The 16,966-nt window shown below is 46.2% G+C and overlaps 2 protein-coding genes across 2 annotated transcripts; one reads left to right on the top strand and one right to left on the bottom strand.

The window, feature by feature from the left end:
* Positions 1-1,580: 1,580 nt before the first annotated feature.
* Aud_004475 (putative Rho-associated protein kinase) lies at positions 1,581-2,780 on the bottom strand (the record flags this gene model as incomplete). Its single annotated transcript, XM_043289415.1, has 2 exons — positions 1,581-2,491; positions 2,543-2,780. The coding sequence occupies 2 exons, from the start codon at positions 2,778-2,780 to the stop codon at positions 1,581-1,583; spliced, it is 1,149 nt and encodes a 382-aa protein (XP_043145350.1).
* Positions 2,781-12,906: 10,126 nt separating this feature from the next.
* Positions 12,907-13,712, top strand: Aud_004474 (uncharacterized protein; the record flags this gene model as incomplete). The annotated part of the gene is made up of 2 exons (XM_043289414.1): positions 12,907-12,984; positions 13,038-13,712. The coding sequence occupies 2 exons, from the start codon at positions 12,907-12,909 to the stop codon at positions 13,710-13,712; spliced, it is 753 nt and encodes a 250-aa protein (XP_043145349.1).
* Between the last annotated feature and the right edge of the window lie 3,254 nt (positions 13,713-16,966).

The raw sequence follows: 16,966 nt of genomic DNA, 5'->3' as shown, positions 1-16,966 counted from the left end.
ATGCTGCTACATTAATTGCTCTATTTGACTTTTGTCAGGTTATTTATCCAACGAATGCCCACCATTGCATCACCTGTTAACCATTATTGAAGTTGACTTTGACTTTTGTTGAGTACATAACTCTGGGCTCATAAGGTCCATTCAACTTAAGAATGAGTAGTAAGTGGATTGTGCTCCTCTTTTTTTTTTTTTTTTTTTTTTTTTCACACTTGAGGCTTATAGCTTTTATAGACGAAACGAGCCCTAGCTCATCCAGAGCTGCGACACCTGCTTCAACACTTCCACCAGCTGAGATACCCGCAACTCAGCAAGATGACAGGTCTCACATAGACCTTTATAGAACTGGAATTTGCCCTGTCCACGACTACCGAAGTTGTAAGTGACCAACAATTAGTGTAGCATACATAATAGCTAACCAGAGACTAGCAACCCTATTCTTTGAGAAGAGGTATCATGATGCTCCATTGGTGACCTTGGCTCCGACAAACCCAGTCCTTCGTCAGCTGTGCAAGCGCCTGTTTCCAGGCTGTGAGGATGACCTCACTTATGAGCAATGCTACTTAGCATTGATGAAAATGAATCGGAGACAGGCTTTAGAAGGAGACCTCGGCAAGGGTATTAAAACAAAAATTGAAGAAGCCTTGACCGATGAGGAGTTCAGGGAGAATACAAACGGGAAATTCGCACGAATTATCGTACGTCTGCAGCAGTGGGTGAAGTATCGGGGCACATATGATGTTGAAGCAGTCCTCGAAGATTTCAGTCCACTGAGTCCAGTTGGTGGACCACTATGGACGATCAAGCTGTCTGCACGAGACTTCCAAGGCTCCTGGAGTTATTCCGGGACAGTTGATGACATCCTTCACTATTTGTCACTCTAGAATCCTGGAGAAGGGCAGTTAGGAGTAATTAGTAATACACGAGGTTTATCTGGCAAGGGGTGCTGAACCCCATTCCTGGATCTTTGAGTTTGCCGGTCACTCTCAAGCTATGATAATGGGTGCACTCAGGGTCGTGACGATGCCTATCCTTGAGGGGCTAACACACAGGTGGTGCTGGACGCGGCCGTAGGCGTTTTCGGAGCCATCCCGAGGTCACCAGGCATTTGATCACTGCGGCAGCTACGACGATTTAGTCCTCCACCATTCTCCGACGATCCAAAGTATTGATGATCATGATGTAAAGGAGATGCCCGACAACGAATGGAGATCTAGCTCGGTGCCAGTACATCTCGGGAGAACCGCCCCATTTTCCATCCAGAAGAGCCAGAGGGTATGGAAGGCGAACGAACATGGAAGTGGACAACCCAGTCATTCATAGCAACGCCGACCAGAATAATCGTGAAGAAATGGAAGAAGTTAATGGCTTCCACAGTGGCTCTGAGCTACGGCAACCCACGTTCAATTCGATCTTGCTGTTACGGCGTGGTAATTCAACCAAGAGTTCATTGTGCATTGTCCAAACCAGAATCATCATCTATTGAACACAAGCTTGTATATCAACTTGGGATTGATTATGAGTAGAAAGTAAAATCCGAGGCGACCTACGGTCGGCGGCGGTTGCACATTCCCTCGGTCAACTCAAGAGGTGTGTCTATACCACTTGAAAGTGAAGCCAAGCTGATCAGGTTCAGCCGAAGAAAGGAAGTCCAGAAGTCCATGTTTCTCTAAGTCCTGACAGAAAGCTTTTTTCTGGTCTTCATCCATGTCGTCGCAGCTATCCCTCATTGATTCTTTGCCATTAGCGACCTCAATTTTGGCGTCACTGGGGCTCTGTCGCAATGACGCCCTCCAGTTACCGAGGCTGCCCCATAACCCACAAACCATGCGACCTATATCCATGCACCTTTGGGTGGTGGTGGTGGTGGAGATCGTTCGGGCGTTAATTTCTTCCTGCTTGGCCCCTTCAGTAAGGAGCGTCTGTGTGTGCGCCGCCAATTCCGCAACCGTGGAATACTTGTTGTGCCAACACTTGCTGATGATATCATCAATAAGCGGATCAACATTGAGCTTCGGGAATTCCATGTTCTGCAGTAAGTCCACGACCTTAGGTCCATGCTCGTTAGGATCCTCGGTGAGGCATTGATCTCCGTAAACCTCAAAGCCGTAATTTATCAGGTAATACAGGGAACCGAGGGCGAACTGCTCTGTTCGAGGGCCTAAGAAGCCGGAAGTTCCACATTGTCCTTGGTCGGTTTCATTGCTGCTGAGTATTCTTCCATATGGGGCTATGCAAGCTTCAAAAATTGTCCCGATTTCTGCGGTACAATCAAAATCGGACAGTTTCAGTCGATCACGATCAAGCAGGATATTTTCAGGTCGTAAATCACCATGAGCGAGGTTGAGCGATTCGAGGAAAGCAACGGCTTGAGCAAGGTCATTCATCCATTCCTTCCGCAAGGGTAGAGGCTCCAATTTTTCCACTTTAGTAACTACCCTAGTCTGCTGGTCCCGAACATGGTTGTTCTGTATCCTGGAGGAAAGTGAGGTATCTAGTGACTCAAGTTAGTAGATATACATGCTAACTGCCAAAAGAGTAGAACCTCTCATATATTCAAGGAAGATGCCAGTGCCTGTGTAGTAGAAACACTGCACCACGGACGGGCAGGGCGGATGTCGCGAGAAGATCTCATAGATCTTGACTTCTTTTTGAAATTGCTCTCTCTCAAACTCTCCAGACTTGGGGACCTTGACAACGATGCGAGGATGTACCTCATAGACGAATGAGATGCCTCCTCTCCAGACCCAGTGCACACCAGGAAATTGGCGTTGGATATCCATGACAAGAATATTATATGAAAAGCGAGATATTGAAGAGCAGAATTAGAAGAGGTGGTGCTTTGGAGAGGTGAGCGAAGAAGCAAAAGGAAAAGGGCAGTTAGGTTGGGGGAAGCAAGGGGTCTAGTCGCCTCATACATTCTGATTGGTTTATTCCGGTCGCTGCCTGATTTGTCAGGCGAAAGCGCTTGTATGCATACTTGAGACAGCTTTACACTCCTCTCTTTTTTTTTTAAAAAAAAAAAAAAAGTGAAATACGAGGGACTGTCACAAGTGTACAAGTGTTACTACAAATTGAATAAAGCCACTTAAGCTACAATCTTTGGCTTTTATCTACATCTTTAGTACTGGGGGTAGTTTCTTGTACTTGGATGAAATTCACTGCAAATGCAAAAGAGAGGTGACGGACAAGATTTTGCAGTAAACAATGACCAGGCAAGCGAGAGCCTGAAGCTGGTCTTAATGAAGGAAGTAACCACCGGTCCCTCTCCTGACCATGGACTATAGACCTATTCCAGCAGCAACCTAAGCCTTCGCCCACTTTCCGTTCCTCTTTACCCAACGACCGCTGTCGATACAATCAGGGCATGGATCTCTTTTGGTTGTCTTGCCCAAGTGTTCGGTTTTCTGAATGTTGCCGCAGCCGTTGCAGCCATTGAATTCCATGATCGTTGGGAGGGAATCAATGCTATGCCCGCATATATGACCAGTCGACTCGATAAGTTTCTGACACATGGTTCTGGAGTTCTTGTGTCAGCTATGGCGAGTTTACCTTGCGATGTTCGACTCACTCAAGGTTTGGATGTGGTATTAAATGTTAGACAAGGAGCCAAATATTGGACGTGCTGTCAGATCAAGAAGGTGACTGCTGCTTATGGAAGGTCGATGCTAGAAGCCGTAGAGGGACGAAGGGAGAATGTAAGAGAATATTTATACATGGAGATGAGGCTGAAAGAAGTCACTTGGACTCTCTTCTGGATCTCTCTCAATAGTCCTCATCATATTATTTGCAAGATTGAGATACCACTTGGTGGGGCGTGGCAGAGTCCTGGATTGGATGCTTCAGGGTATGCAGTGAATCAAAAGCGACTCAGGAAAAGACCCAAAGCTCAAACACCTAATTCAGAGCCCAGAACAAGACTGCTATTCTCCCCGCACGGCGTGCCGAACTTGTTGGCAGAGGGACCTGAGACGGTGTCGTGGTCCCTGCGCTCGAACATACTCCACTCACAGATGACCAACTGGCACCTGCTGGCCAATCGATCAATCCTCTTCAGCTGATTACCTACAGTACCATTGTTGCCTGTGGCCAACTCGGACAACTGCGGCCAACTGTAACCAACTGTTGACGCGTCTTGGCAACTGCGTCCAACTGTTGCCATTAGGACAGGAAAAATGAGGGAATACCGAATGGTTATCGGGGGCATAATCGCGCGGAACTTACGGATACAAAATAGTTACTTAAGGATATAATGATGGAGGGATAAAAGTTACAGAAGATTTTAACACCGAAGGATAAAAGTTACAGAAGAATTATAGTAGTGGAGGACTATAGGAGACATAATAGTTACAGAAGGTTAATAATAATAGAGGGATAAAAGTTACAGAAGAATTATAGTAGTAGAGCACTACAAAAGGGATAAAAGTTACAGAATGTTAATAGCACCGAAGGATAAAAGTTACAGAAGAATTATAGTGGGAGAGCACTACAAAAGGGATAAAATTTACAGAAGGTTGATAGCACTGAAGGGTAAAAGTTACAGAAGAATTATAGTAGTGGAGGACTACAGGACACATAATAGTTACAGAAGGATAAGAATGATGGAGGGATAAAAGTTACAGAAGATTAATAGCACTGAAGGGTAAAAGTTACAGAAGAATTATAGTGGGAGAGCACTACAGGAGGGATAAAAGTTACAGAAGGACTATAGTGGTGGAGGGCTGCAGGAGACTATCAGACTAATAGGTACAGATGATAGGACCCTCACCTCCTAGTTCGCTCCCTAGCCGCATACGCAGTCAGATATAATCTACTAGTGTGCTCCACAAGGCTTGGCATGAACCAGCTAACCCTAACATGTCCAAGGAAGCATTTGGATGCCAACAACTAGGACAATGTATAGGAAATATTTGGCAAAGAAGGGCTCTGTTTCCAATCCGAGGCCCAAGCTCAGCCCAGGCTGCTCTGGGTTATCTTGTGTCAGGAGCCAGCAGTTCTTTAGAAGCCCTGGTAATATCAGTTATAAAATACAAGAAAGTCTAGCTTGTCTTTAGCAATACAATCAGTCAATTTCAAGCTTAGAAACGTCTCTTTCAGTAGGTGAGTGTGACAGTTGCCGGGTCCACATACATGACATGCTGACGATCCTAGATACTGGGAAACATGTCAAACGCAAGTACTACAGAACCCACTACCACTTCGCCATCCTTCGGGATCCAATGCCAAAGGGCAGAGCGCTTCCAACTTGGAACCAGCGGTCGCCGCTTCCACATTCCTGCTGCAACGCTCTTAAGATACACTGAAGGGGTAGTTGCCCTGCTGGAGTATGGGGAACTACTCCGAGCCATTCCATACTTGTGGGGAATTGTGAGGAACGACCGTCCATTACGTCAGATCATGATGGTTACAGAGGAGAAGAGCATGGTTGTCTTATCCTATGAGCGCAGCAAAATCAATCTACAAGAAGAAGTATTACGCATGTCTCGCGTGGGTAGCATGCTTCTGAATCCAGAAAGGAATGTCCAGATATGGTTGCTCAAGGCAACTCTGGCTGGGATAAGGAGGAACTGCCAACAGCTACTTTCCCGCCTAGCAAGGATAGTCCAGCGGTGGCTCTAAATTAATTATCTCCTGTCTCGTGTATGGCACTTGTCACATTATCTGCACGTTGTTGATCATCTGCCTGGATTGTATACCTGTTGTACACTACCGCAGCGGTATTAGAAGCCAGCGAAAGAAATTGTATCTAGGATAAATCCTTGATTGCATCTCGACTTTCCCAGAATTAGGAGTATACTTTAATATTCATTACTAAGTCCAACAACTTGCATTCAACCGCGGTAACCGCTCGTTACGGCCAGAAGTCTTTAAAGGAACTTCTTTCCTGGCTGCAGACGTCGTGTTTTCCAGATTCTCCAGCCTGATTCCTTTCAATACACTGCCCCATCAAGATCTGTATAACACTTGGCAACCTTCTACCATTAAACATGGCCTTTAATGAAGCCGTATATGACTTTCTCTATTGGCTGAAAGCTGTGATTGGCTGTCAAAGTCAGAGTACCACCGCCACCTCTCAGCCAGCGCAGCGAACCTCTGTGACTCAATGCTCACGACCAATGGCCATTGAATCACCAGCTTATATGCCTCCATCTGCCATGGAAGTGCCAGTCAAAGGTATGTCACGCTTTGCCACTAATGATCGCGATGCATCATCCTCGCACACCGCATATTGAGCCCAAAAGCTAACTCAACCGACCATGTTCAAGGTTCCTCGAATAATCTTACTGGTGATGAGCTCCGCCATAAGCCTTCACTTAAAGTGCCAATTACTCCGCCTTCCACACCGGTATCAGACAAGGGGGCGGTATGCTTCGCCACGGTTGCTCTAGAACAACATCCGGGCAGACGTCTAACAGAATACGACCAAGAGCAAATGAGCACTATGCACAAAACGCAAGAAACCTACTCGCGTCAGGGGAATCTTAGTGCAGACACAGAGGCTAGACCTTCGACTGCATCGTCGGTCATTGACTTGAATGATGATCCCCGGTGCACGGACAGGGACTCCTTCCAAAAATCGATGGATGAAGAGTTCCACACAGTCATCGCATACAGACAAGTTATAGTGAGGAAAAATTAGGGATTGGCCAATCAGGTTGGTATAGACTTGAGAAGGAGTGGGAGACTGTCTGGAAGTGTAGTCTGTTATTCCAACTGGCTAGGGAGAGCTTGTTGATGGGAGCTTTACTTTTCCAATATCTGTAAGTAGCGAGGCAAATACGAAGAGACCCTCAATTTCTTCCTAGAATACGGTTGGCCTAGGCTTGATTTCTTTATCACATATGCGGAAGGACTGGGACATAATTAATATGGTCCTGATTCGTCCTTGGACGTCTGGTTGGGGTACCCCTGTAAGTGAATGTAAGAAATCTTCCCGGAGAGGCAATGCATGTGTATCAGACACTTATTCCGCAATTGAATGGTTTGAAGCAGCCTCTTGAAAATGGCCAAAGCACAAGGAAGAAATGCTGAGGGTAGCTTCACCTGGGATTATCGTATATTAGGGAGCATTGTTAACCGAACGTGCCTCAATCAATTGACTCTCGCGCAAGACATGGACGGAATTTGTTATTTCTTTCTAGCGGTTTCTCTCTTCTACGTGATCGTCCTTTGGGGGGTCTTCAGGGGTCGCCTGGAAAGGTTGTTCGAGTTCGCCTTGGAGGTCCTACAACGGAGAGACGGGCATGCACTTTCTTTGTTACTTTGTACATCTGAAGACTAACAGTCATACAGAAATGCTCACTGGAACACATTTATCTGACGCACAGTCACCGCCTACATGATATACAAGTGTTCAAACAGCGCACCGAACCTTGACAACACCGGGTTCCCAGAGCACGTAAGTTCCATAATACAAGAATGGGCCGCTTTGCTAACAAAATCCTAAGCATCCATTACATTCCAAATTTTAATTCACGCAAACGAGAGGGCAATGTAAAAATGAAAATGAGAAGAAAAAGAAAAAAGAACATCCAGAGAGTGCAGGGGGGAAGCCTAATTTCTCAGCGTCAGGACGCAAGCCCAGTTGTATGCGTAATTTTGTTACTGTACTTAGTTCCACTACCTTGCATACGTTATCGTGGATGTATTTGAGAATATGACCCGGAGCAATCCAAGGAAATGGAGAAACCTCGTCGCCCGGGCACGCCCGGCGAAGGCTAGGCTACGCCAGGGTTACTGTATTGTATAAGTGGCACAAGTCCACTATGTCAAAAGCAGACCCATGTTGAACCTGTAATGCAGGGCAAAGTCTCTTATTCTCCTTCTACCTTTTCCGTTGGGCCCAGGCAGTTACCGCAGATTAGTCAAAACAGTACTGAGTCTGATCCATTTTGAGGAACCACAGTTTCTGTCGGCCCATGGTCAGCTTCAGTATAGCTATAGGACAATGTCTTCAGCAACATCCCAAACCCACCAGTCAATTTCGCAATCAGGGCTGAGGTTTAAACAATTACTTCTCATCATTGGTTACCTTCTTACGACCTACGATCTCCCATACAGGGCCCATATTTTTAACGAGATTCGCAATATCCTTGCTCGTTCGGAAAACGAATGGGAACCAAGAATTGGGACTGGGTATGCTGATTGGGATAGGCTCTGTAGGAGGCTTACCACGATATTCCCAGTGCAGCTAAAGATGAGGGAGGTGCAAGATCGATTGCGATGGTTGCTGTGGAATGTCCAGCAGATTTCCAGCGACTCTACCAACGGATTTGTTCCAGAAAATAAAGGACCAGAGTTTGGATGGAGGTTCGACATTATCCTGCTCTGTGCAAGTATCGAAGTGCGCCCCTGTAAACCAGAATTCCCCAAAGATTTGGCATCTTTGACATCCCCCGAAATCGAAACTATGGAAAGAGATCTCAACACCTCAGAACTCTTCCGAGACAACCGCCTCGATAAGCAACGCCTCTGGGATGCGCTGGTATCCATTAGGGACAACCTTCATTTCTTTGATTCTGACCTTCTTGCTGGTTCATACCAAAGCCCAGAAAGGTCCTGATATTGATGAGCCGTCAAAGGCCAGCAGCAACCTCGGGTGGAGGCCTAATCATATGTGGTCATCGGCTCAGGTGGATGAATCTATCGCTGGCTACAAGTATTCAGTCTAGCCGACAACAGATCCTCTCTATGAGTACAAGATGGAATTAAAGCCTCATTATCAGAATGTGGTTCAATGCATCAAGAAAGACGAAGGTTATGATGGGGAGGTCGTTGTTGATTTTTTTGCGCATTGACTTTCATGTTTTTCATTGAGAAATAAAATAAATTATGTAGATGACAGGATCAACTAACTAAGGAACTTGAATACTCAAGTCATACAGACTGCTTATCTTCCACATGGACAACTCAGGGCAAAAGATCAAGTGCTATATCAGTGCAGGTTTTTGATTTTCAGCCGTTTGGACTCAAGGAATACATCATGTATCTTAAGCATTCCACCCACTTAATCCACAACTAGCTTTTTATCTAATCCCGACAGAGAATTAGAAACGTCAGCTCTTTGGAACGAATGCTCCAGTAGAGTAGTTGTGGAAGGATCCGTGGTTTCCCCTGAGACGAAACAGGCGTGACCCTAATTACGACTCTTACTCATTGGAACTGGTACGCGCTTGACCTGACTGATTGCTCATTGCCAAGGCTGAAGGCGAAGAATATTCTGCGGCTGGTACCTGTATGTCGCAGTAACAGGAATATGACTGGTTCGACACCAGTTTGGGCTGGTGTGGCTGATAAATACCGCTGAAGTATCTCCGGGAAGCAAAATCCTGCACCTACCTCACTTCAAGATTAAGAAGTTGAGAAATTATGAATTCCAAAGGGTTCAAAGCCACAGCTTCCCATCATCGCAGTGCCACTTCTATCGACCTGGAGAGATTGAAACAGAAATTATCCATGAAATATAGACCGGGAGACTTCCGCATTAGAGTGAGACCCGTTAATTAGAAAGCATGATTTATGGCTAAACAGCAAACAGTTACGATGCGATTACTACTACATCTACCTTAGACAAGGCGTTGTTGATCAGAGATTTACAGGAGTATGTAGCGTGATTAAGTTCTTTTCCCTCTACTGATCTCTGAGTCTAAATAGGAAGACTGGCGTTGGTGCTCAGTATTCTCTGCCCGCAAAGCTCTTGGAAGAGCCAGGCTATGACTCCGCTATAAGCTGTCTCTGAAGCAGCAAAATCATCAAAGGGAAATGGAGGATTAGGATCGATATAGGATATTATGGGTTTGATTATGGGAAAGAACTATGGACAGATTTGATGGACAGATTTGATGGACAACTCCAAATTGACATCCTCGCGCGTGTGGCCGTGCTTAGAAATCCAAAGTTATGTATAACATAGGCATTTACTGTCCAGTTACTATGAAAAAAGACTATCAGACGACGTAAGCTCTGATGAGCCTGTAGCCCGGTTCCTGTGCATGGTGCAAAGTCGCTGATAACCAAGCTCTCCCCACCCAGAATCCATTTTCTAGTTGGGTATAGATTGGATACGTAGATTTCTCTACAACACCGCTTCCTGATCCCCAGATGGGACCCTCTGGGCTCTGCATCATGCTTTTCATGAAGCAGCTTCCATCTCTACCCAGGCCAGCCTTTGCCTTCAACGAGGTTGCGCTATGAGGAAATGAACCATAGTGGTCAACGGCTCATTTTTGGCCAACCAGCCTAGACTAAAACCAAGCATACGAAAATTGAAATAGTGCGAACAAATTGTGGGATGTCCATCGAACGTATTATGCTATGCATGCTGCTGTAAAACATACCAACAATTGAGCAAGCAGCCTACTGGCGGAGTCCATAGCATTGACGATACTTCCACCCTTAGAAACCGCTAACTTTCGAAAATAATACCAAGGGGAGAAAAGCTAACTAGTCCCTCACTAGGGGACTTTGCCACTGCCAGCATGGACTGGCTGCAACCAACTATGTGGCTCACAGACCATAGCCGGGAACAGAATCCTTGTCTTGAGGGGAAAAGAAAAAAAAAGGGAGAGAGAGAAAGATTGTTGCAAAATACGGCTCAACAGCTATATACCGTTGTCCCATCCACCCCAAACTGCGTATCCTACTTCATTCTACTCCAAATGCATCTTCAAATTAGGCATCCTGAGTCATTTTTTGCAAGCACAGATCAAAAATGCCCTGCGAAGAGAAGGTACTTGCCCTGAATCAACTGAGGAATCAAACTAACTACCTGAGCGGCAGTGTATCCTATGCCTTTCGTTCCCGGTCCAGTCGTCTTTTGTCAAGTTCTTCCCTCCCTCGGCTAGGCCCTCGCATTTGGTAGCCACTGCTGCCTCTCCTGGAGGACCTTACACTGAAGCACATGAGAAACCTAACATCGGCCACAATTTCTGTCCAGTCCCTCAGATGCCCAGCAAACTTGCTACTTCTGTCCGGGAGCCACCGGCTGACAATCTGTCAGGGTGGCCTACAGTTGATGACTCTACGCGGAGCAGCACACGCCAGGTAGCTATCGGAAGCCTTTTGAATCCCATGCTTTCCCCGCCAGCAGCAGCATCCGTTTTCCAGGATCTGCTGCCGATATCTGAGCTCCTAATTCCACCTAAACTTCCGCCAAAAACAAGTTCACCAAATACAACCTATAATTGCATATTGTGCTCCCGGTCATATCAATGCCGCGCCGCATTACAGAAGCATGTTGGAAAAAAACATTTGTCTACATGTCCTGTATGTCATCTTTAGTCATCTTTAGGGCAGATACGCTTACTTGGTTGCCTAGGACAAACCATTGCCACCACTCACTTGTGTTTGTGGTCGGTTGGTCTGCTCTCGGAATGAGTACTTATTGTGCTTCAGCAATCATTGTTTACCTAACAGCGTCAAAGGCCGGGCCTCTGCCTCAGACCTTCCACTTCTGGCACAGACCGTCGATTCCTTAAAATTTCGAATCGAGAAGGAATTCCCAAAACTTACGCTTGAAATCGTTGACCGCTTAGCTCGCGCACAACTTCGTCATTTTGGGAGTGTCATCGACAACTTTGAGAAACCTGCACAGTCGAACTGGAGGCATCTTATTCAAGCACACGGGCGATTCTTCATTTGCATACTTCCGGGTTGCAGCGGCACTTTCATAAATAAACGCAAGTGGTTGCGCCATGTCTCCCAAGTCCATCATCAATCAAATACATTGTGGGAGTGCAAAAACTGCACGTACGTTACTTATCGGCAACAATGTATGCATAAACACCTGGTTCGTCGACACAAGATGAGCACTTCTGAGGCAATGTCAGCCACTGACAGAAACTACCGGTTCGACAAGGATAAAGACGCCAATCCACCGTGCTGTTTCTGTGGCAATGTCTACACATGGTACGGCCTACAGGACCATTTGAAGGAGCATATGAAGCGTATCACATCACTACTATTAATGCCTGATGAAAGAGCTCCAGCTTAACCTAGTATACATGGTGGACTGTTTTGTTTCTTCCTTGCTTTCGCACAGCTTCGCCCTTGAACCTTATAACACTTGCTGCCCCTCCTTTTCCGTGCCGTTTGAGTCCACTCAGGTCATTGTGAGACTAAACTGTGATCAATTTATACTACTACTCCAGCCATTTCTGTAATAGAGCTGAAAAACTGATGTCATTCCACTACTGAAGAAAGGACTGGATCAGATATTAGCAAGAATATCCTGTCGGGATCTTAAAAACACAAAGGGTGCGGAACATCCAGCTGTAAGAATGGTTGCTCAACAGTACAGACCTTTTAACAAAGCTAGCGAATATGAATATGCCGGGCTTCAGATTTGCACATTTTTATAGGAAGAGATATTGGGAGGGAATAAGGGTGGTACAAAGGATGGACAGTTGATTTGTCTCGCTTTACTTCTCCAGACCATCTACACTCCGCACGTGACATGAGGATCCTTGTATGGCTACCGCGGATAAATAATTCAGCCGAGGGCGCCCCTTTGATTTTCAACCAGTAGCGTCAAAAAGCTCTCCCTTCATTCTCCCACGCAAATGATGAGTGGAAGTAAATTGCCAGATTACAAGGCGTATTTCTCAAGGCAGAGGAAGAAAGGAAGGCAGGATGCTGAGCTGAGGAGATAAGCAGAAGAGCATAACCAACAAACAACTTCGGGAGAGTCCATTTGTCACAACCATAAGGATATCCAAATCCTCAGGGTGATAAAAGGGTGGGTACCAGGGTTGCTTGGCATACACGTGACTTAACCTTCCTTTCATATTTGCGGGGTTCAGGGGCCGAGCAAGACCCGCCAACCTAGAAGCAACTCCACCTGTCCAGCTTCAGATCTTCAAGCTCCAGGCTTTCTTCCAGTCGACCTTTGGCAAACACAGTTCCCCTACAATGGAAAGTGGGACTATATCAGAGGTACTTGGTAAACTCCGTGAACTTACGGCTGCCATACAAGATGCTGGTGACGATGTAAGCCACTCTCTTACTCCGGTCCCACGTTCATATCAACCTGATGGTACCAGAAACTCGCCGAAATACTACGCAAAATCGCCAACTCGCGCGGCCGAATCGCATCATGCCGTGAATTGATTTTAAGAGCTCCTGATCCAGACTTGGATCCTGAAAAATGGTTCACATACTGGGAATCGAAGTCAGGCGACAAGTTATCAGACAATCAAGTGATACGGCTTGCAGCACTCACAAAAAGTTGGAGCCGTCGAACCGAAGAGGATACTGAAACATTAAAATATTGGATTTCGAACCCATCAGCATTCTGGGGTATGGATCCATTCCGTACACCATTCGAATTCGTGCAACATTGGCTCGCAGAAAGGCCTAAAGCAAACAACGCAAAGGAGAGTAACGGAAAAAAGGCGGACGGCAAAGAACCTATACGACGCAGAGTTACCCTCATCATTTTGTATGATATCATCCGCGAGGAAGTGTCACGGTTAAGAATCCAACCGAATCAGCTGCGGCAGCACCAAACGTACCTCAATAGCGCCGTCAGCAATGTTGTGGCGAAGGCGTACCGCTCTCAAAATGCGTCGGAGCAAACTAAGCTACATACCAGACTCGCCTGTCTACAACGGTACGGAGAGAAATGGTCACGACTCAGGCACAGAGAGATGGTACTAGTCCCTCTTGATGATTGTACAACTAAGTCAGTGACTGCTCATATACTGCTCAATCGCTAGCTGACGACCATAGTTTTGAACGGAAAAAGATTGAAGATATTGAGATAGAGGCATTGGATGCTTTCGAAGAAACAAGGGATGACGAATACCGAAAGCACCTACGGCTAGCGTTTAAGTCAATATACGAGGCATGTATACTGCAACGGAATGCCGTAAATGCTTCGGGGCTTTCTGTTACCGCGCCAAGTCACCATCATACAAGTTCTACCTCTGCTCTGTTAGCGACGGATACTGCGGGACAGGCCAGCTTAAAAACAGCACGAAAACGCCGCTCTACCCGACCAGGAAGCTCCGAAGAGATGCATAGTTTACCAGCAAGAACTCGGAAACGCTCAAAACTTGTTCGGGGAATTGAGCCCAGAATAGGCTCTAATTCACCATCCCATTATCCAGAGGGCGCTCCTGGTCTTTCACCGCGCGATGCATACAGTCCGGCGTCTATGATCTTACAGGCGGCATCACCCCAACCTTCTTATGCGTCGTTGAGCGGTGGTGGATTTTCTGTTCCTTCGCATAATCCCCCTAGTGACCTGGCTCGGACTTTAGTTCATTCCCATCACCAAGACTCCATCTCTAATAACGGCCTCTTGAGTAGTCGACGGATGCCCTCAATCTCTTCAGACTTTCCACATCCTCTTGAGCATCTCGTTCCAGCTTCAGTCCAGCTTCCAGATTATAATCCACTTGAGAATCCTGATCAAGCTTCGGTCCTCTCCCAGCCTGCAGACAATCCGCGAGAGCACGTTGATCAATCTTTATTCTCTTCCCAGCTTCCAGGTTTTAATCCACTTCAGAACACTGACCAGGCTTCTTTCCCTTCTCAGCTTCCGGCTTATAATCCGCTTGAGAACCCTGATCATACTCCGCGTGAGCATTTTGTTCAACCTTCAGTCTCTCAGCTGTTTCCAGATTACAATCCACTCGCAAACTTTGCTCAATCTCAAGTCTCTTCACAGTCTCAAGAGTATAACTCTCTTGAGCACATTGCTCAATCTCACTCTCAACTTTTTTCAGATTATAATCTCTTTCATATGCACGCTACAATTTAGCAATTCGTTTCCCATATTTTTCTTAAACCTGAAACTATACCACCATTCTCTTTCTAAGTGTACATTCACTCTGCTTGACGTTATATGTTTTCGCCTGTCGTCACACCTTCTTAAAGGTTGATTTTTTTGCAAGGACAACGACGCCAACGTCAACGCCTTTCCCATCTTCGCAAATAAGTGTTCGAGAGTCTTCCAAGTATTGGTATGATCCAGGTGATAAGAGTCCGCCGGGGTCAAGAATTGAAGTTCCGTGTAATTGAATGAGGATTAGTCTCCCCGTAGGATTGGCAATATTCGCACCTCGGGTAAAATGAGTCGCATGGCACGCAACAACCTAGCGTTGCTTCATTAGAAGGAAAGACGGATAAAAACACCATCACCACTCACATCATTACCGCCATCAGTCATCGCCTTTTTTAGTTCCGCGATCTGGTCTTCAAAATCTTTGCCAGAGTACCGCCATCCACCAGCAATCATTGTCTTTTCTACCTTTCCCTCGCTGATAAGGCCCCCCACCTTATCGATAATGGGTTTAAGGGAGGGAGAGAGAGGTTCAGACATAGCGGGTATAAGTGCTTATCCCATGCACAGTCTCTGGTGAGGACTCAAGAAAAGTAGTTGAGGACCGTGGCCTCTCATAATATAGTGTTTGTTTGTTCTTGGTATATCCCGAGAGGGGCAAGGAGGGGCAAAGATGGCGGCATGGGGGCCCGACGCGATTTCCTACGGTTTTCGAAATCTGCCACTTGCGCAGCTACCGTGGTCAGGCGATATTATCCGAGGCTCCGAGCCCGACCCGACCTATTTGAGGCGCGTGACCACAAGTCACTAAGAAGGGAGCGGCGTACTGGTAGTCACATTGGGCCACCTTAATCGGAATGAACTGGTTATAAATATGCTTATATTGGATGCAGCTGGCATTGTCTCCACTGCTCATGACCTACACTCATTCCTTAACACTGTCAATCAGTAAAGATCATCCTCTTTCAAGGAATCCCCCATAGCCAATTTGTTGCGCAAAGCCTGATATTCTTGATCTGTCTTCAGACGAGACGAACACAGTCAAGTTCTCCTGGACACTAACCTCTGGCCTCTGTTTTTCTTGAGATTCCGTCGCCCTTACGAATAAAATCAGGATGTTTAAGTGCAGACTGTTTCAATTTCCCTGGCAGTGTCTTGACAAAAGGTAATAATGAGAGATCGCCAAGATGTATATCCTAATCTGGTCACAGAAGTGCAACTAGACCCTCTCATTCTCAGGTTCGCACTATTATAGTGCGTCTAATTTATAACTAAGTTTATCTGACACTCACTTGCCACTGTTTCAGAATGATCCCTCTCATCAGCGGGCCTAATCAAGGCAACTCATTCTTCACTATTGCAAGTGGAAAGGCAATCCAAATATTTAGTCACCATGTTCAATAATTCCGTCTCCAGTGTCAAAGAACTCCAGTCAATGTACACTGACCCGTCAAGTTTCCAGGTATGACCTGATGGGACCATGTCGTGACAGCTAAAAGCTCAAGGATATGAGGCATTGTAAGAACTCCAAAGCACATGCAGTCTTGTCATTGCCTTGCAGCTAAGGAGAAACTGAGAAGTTCAAGGATTTCACAAGTAGAAAATCCTAGTTGTCTAGCACGATCGTTACATGTAGACCCAGCCAGTGACGGCAACTATGGGGCTTTCATTGTTCAAACGAAGAAGCTGCTCTGTGCGAAGCGGCGAGCAGCTTAGGTGGAGGAGTCGATCCGTTCAGATTATTGTTAGGGATTCTTCACTGATAGCCGCACGGGAGTTGGAATGAGTATAGATATACGTTATACATCCATTCCGAGACAATAGAATCGAATATATCGCCCATAGTCTTTTCCAGTCGTCATTCGCATCGACAATAGCAACCCTGTGAGTCCTGGAGTGGAACGAAGTCGCCGTGCTTATTTCAGATCCTCATGTTTTAGTTTACGTACGCCTAGTACGGTGGTGGAGGTCCATATTAAGCTCTCAGCCGGCTTATCTCAAAAGGGCCAGAAGAAGCGTTGCCGCTTGGGAACACCTGACTTAGTCATGGCTGCCGTGGATTCTAAAATGAAGACATAACCTGCCGCCTAGGCATCAGGCCAGAGCACTCTTTTCGGCGACCTCTCCTGAGGAACTTCGAAGGCAAGCTCAGACATTTCAGAGCTCAACTATTCCAGTTCGCAG

The sequence above is a fragment of the Aspergillus udagawae genome (genome assembly GCF_001078395.1).
Source record: "Aspergillus udagawae IFM 46973 DNA, scaffold_3, whole genome shotgun sequence".
Classification (NCBI taxonomy): domain Eukaryota; kingdom Fungi; phylum Ascomycota; class Eurotiomycetes; order Eurotiales; family Aspergillaceae; genus Aspergillus; species Aspergillus udagawae.
Note: the sequence above shows the minus strand (reverse complement) of the source record. Positions and strands in the feature narration are given on the sequence as shown.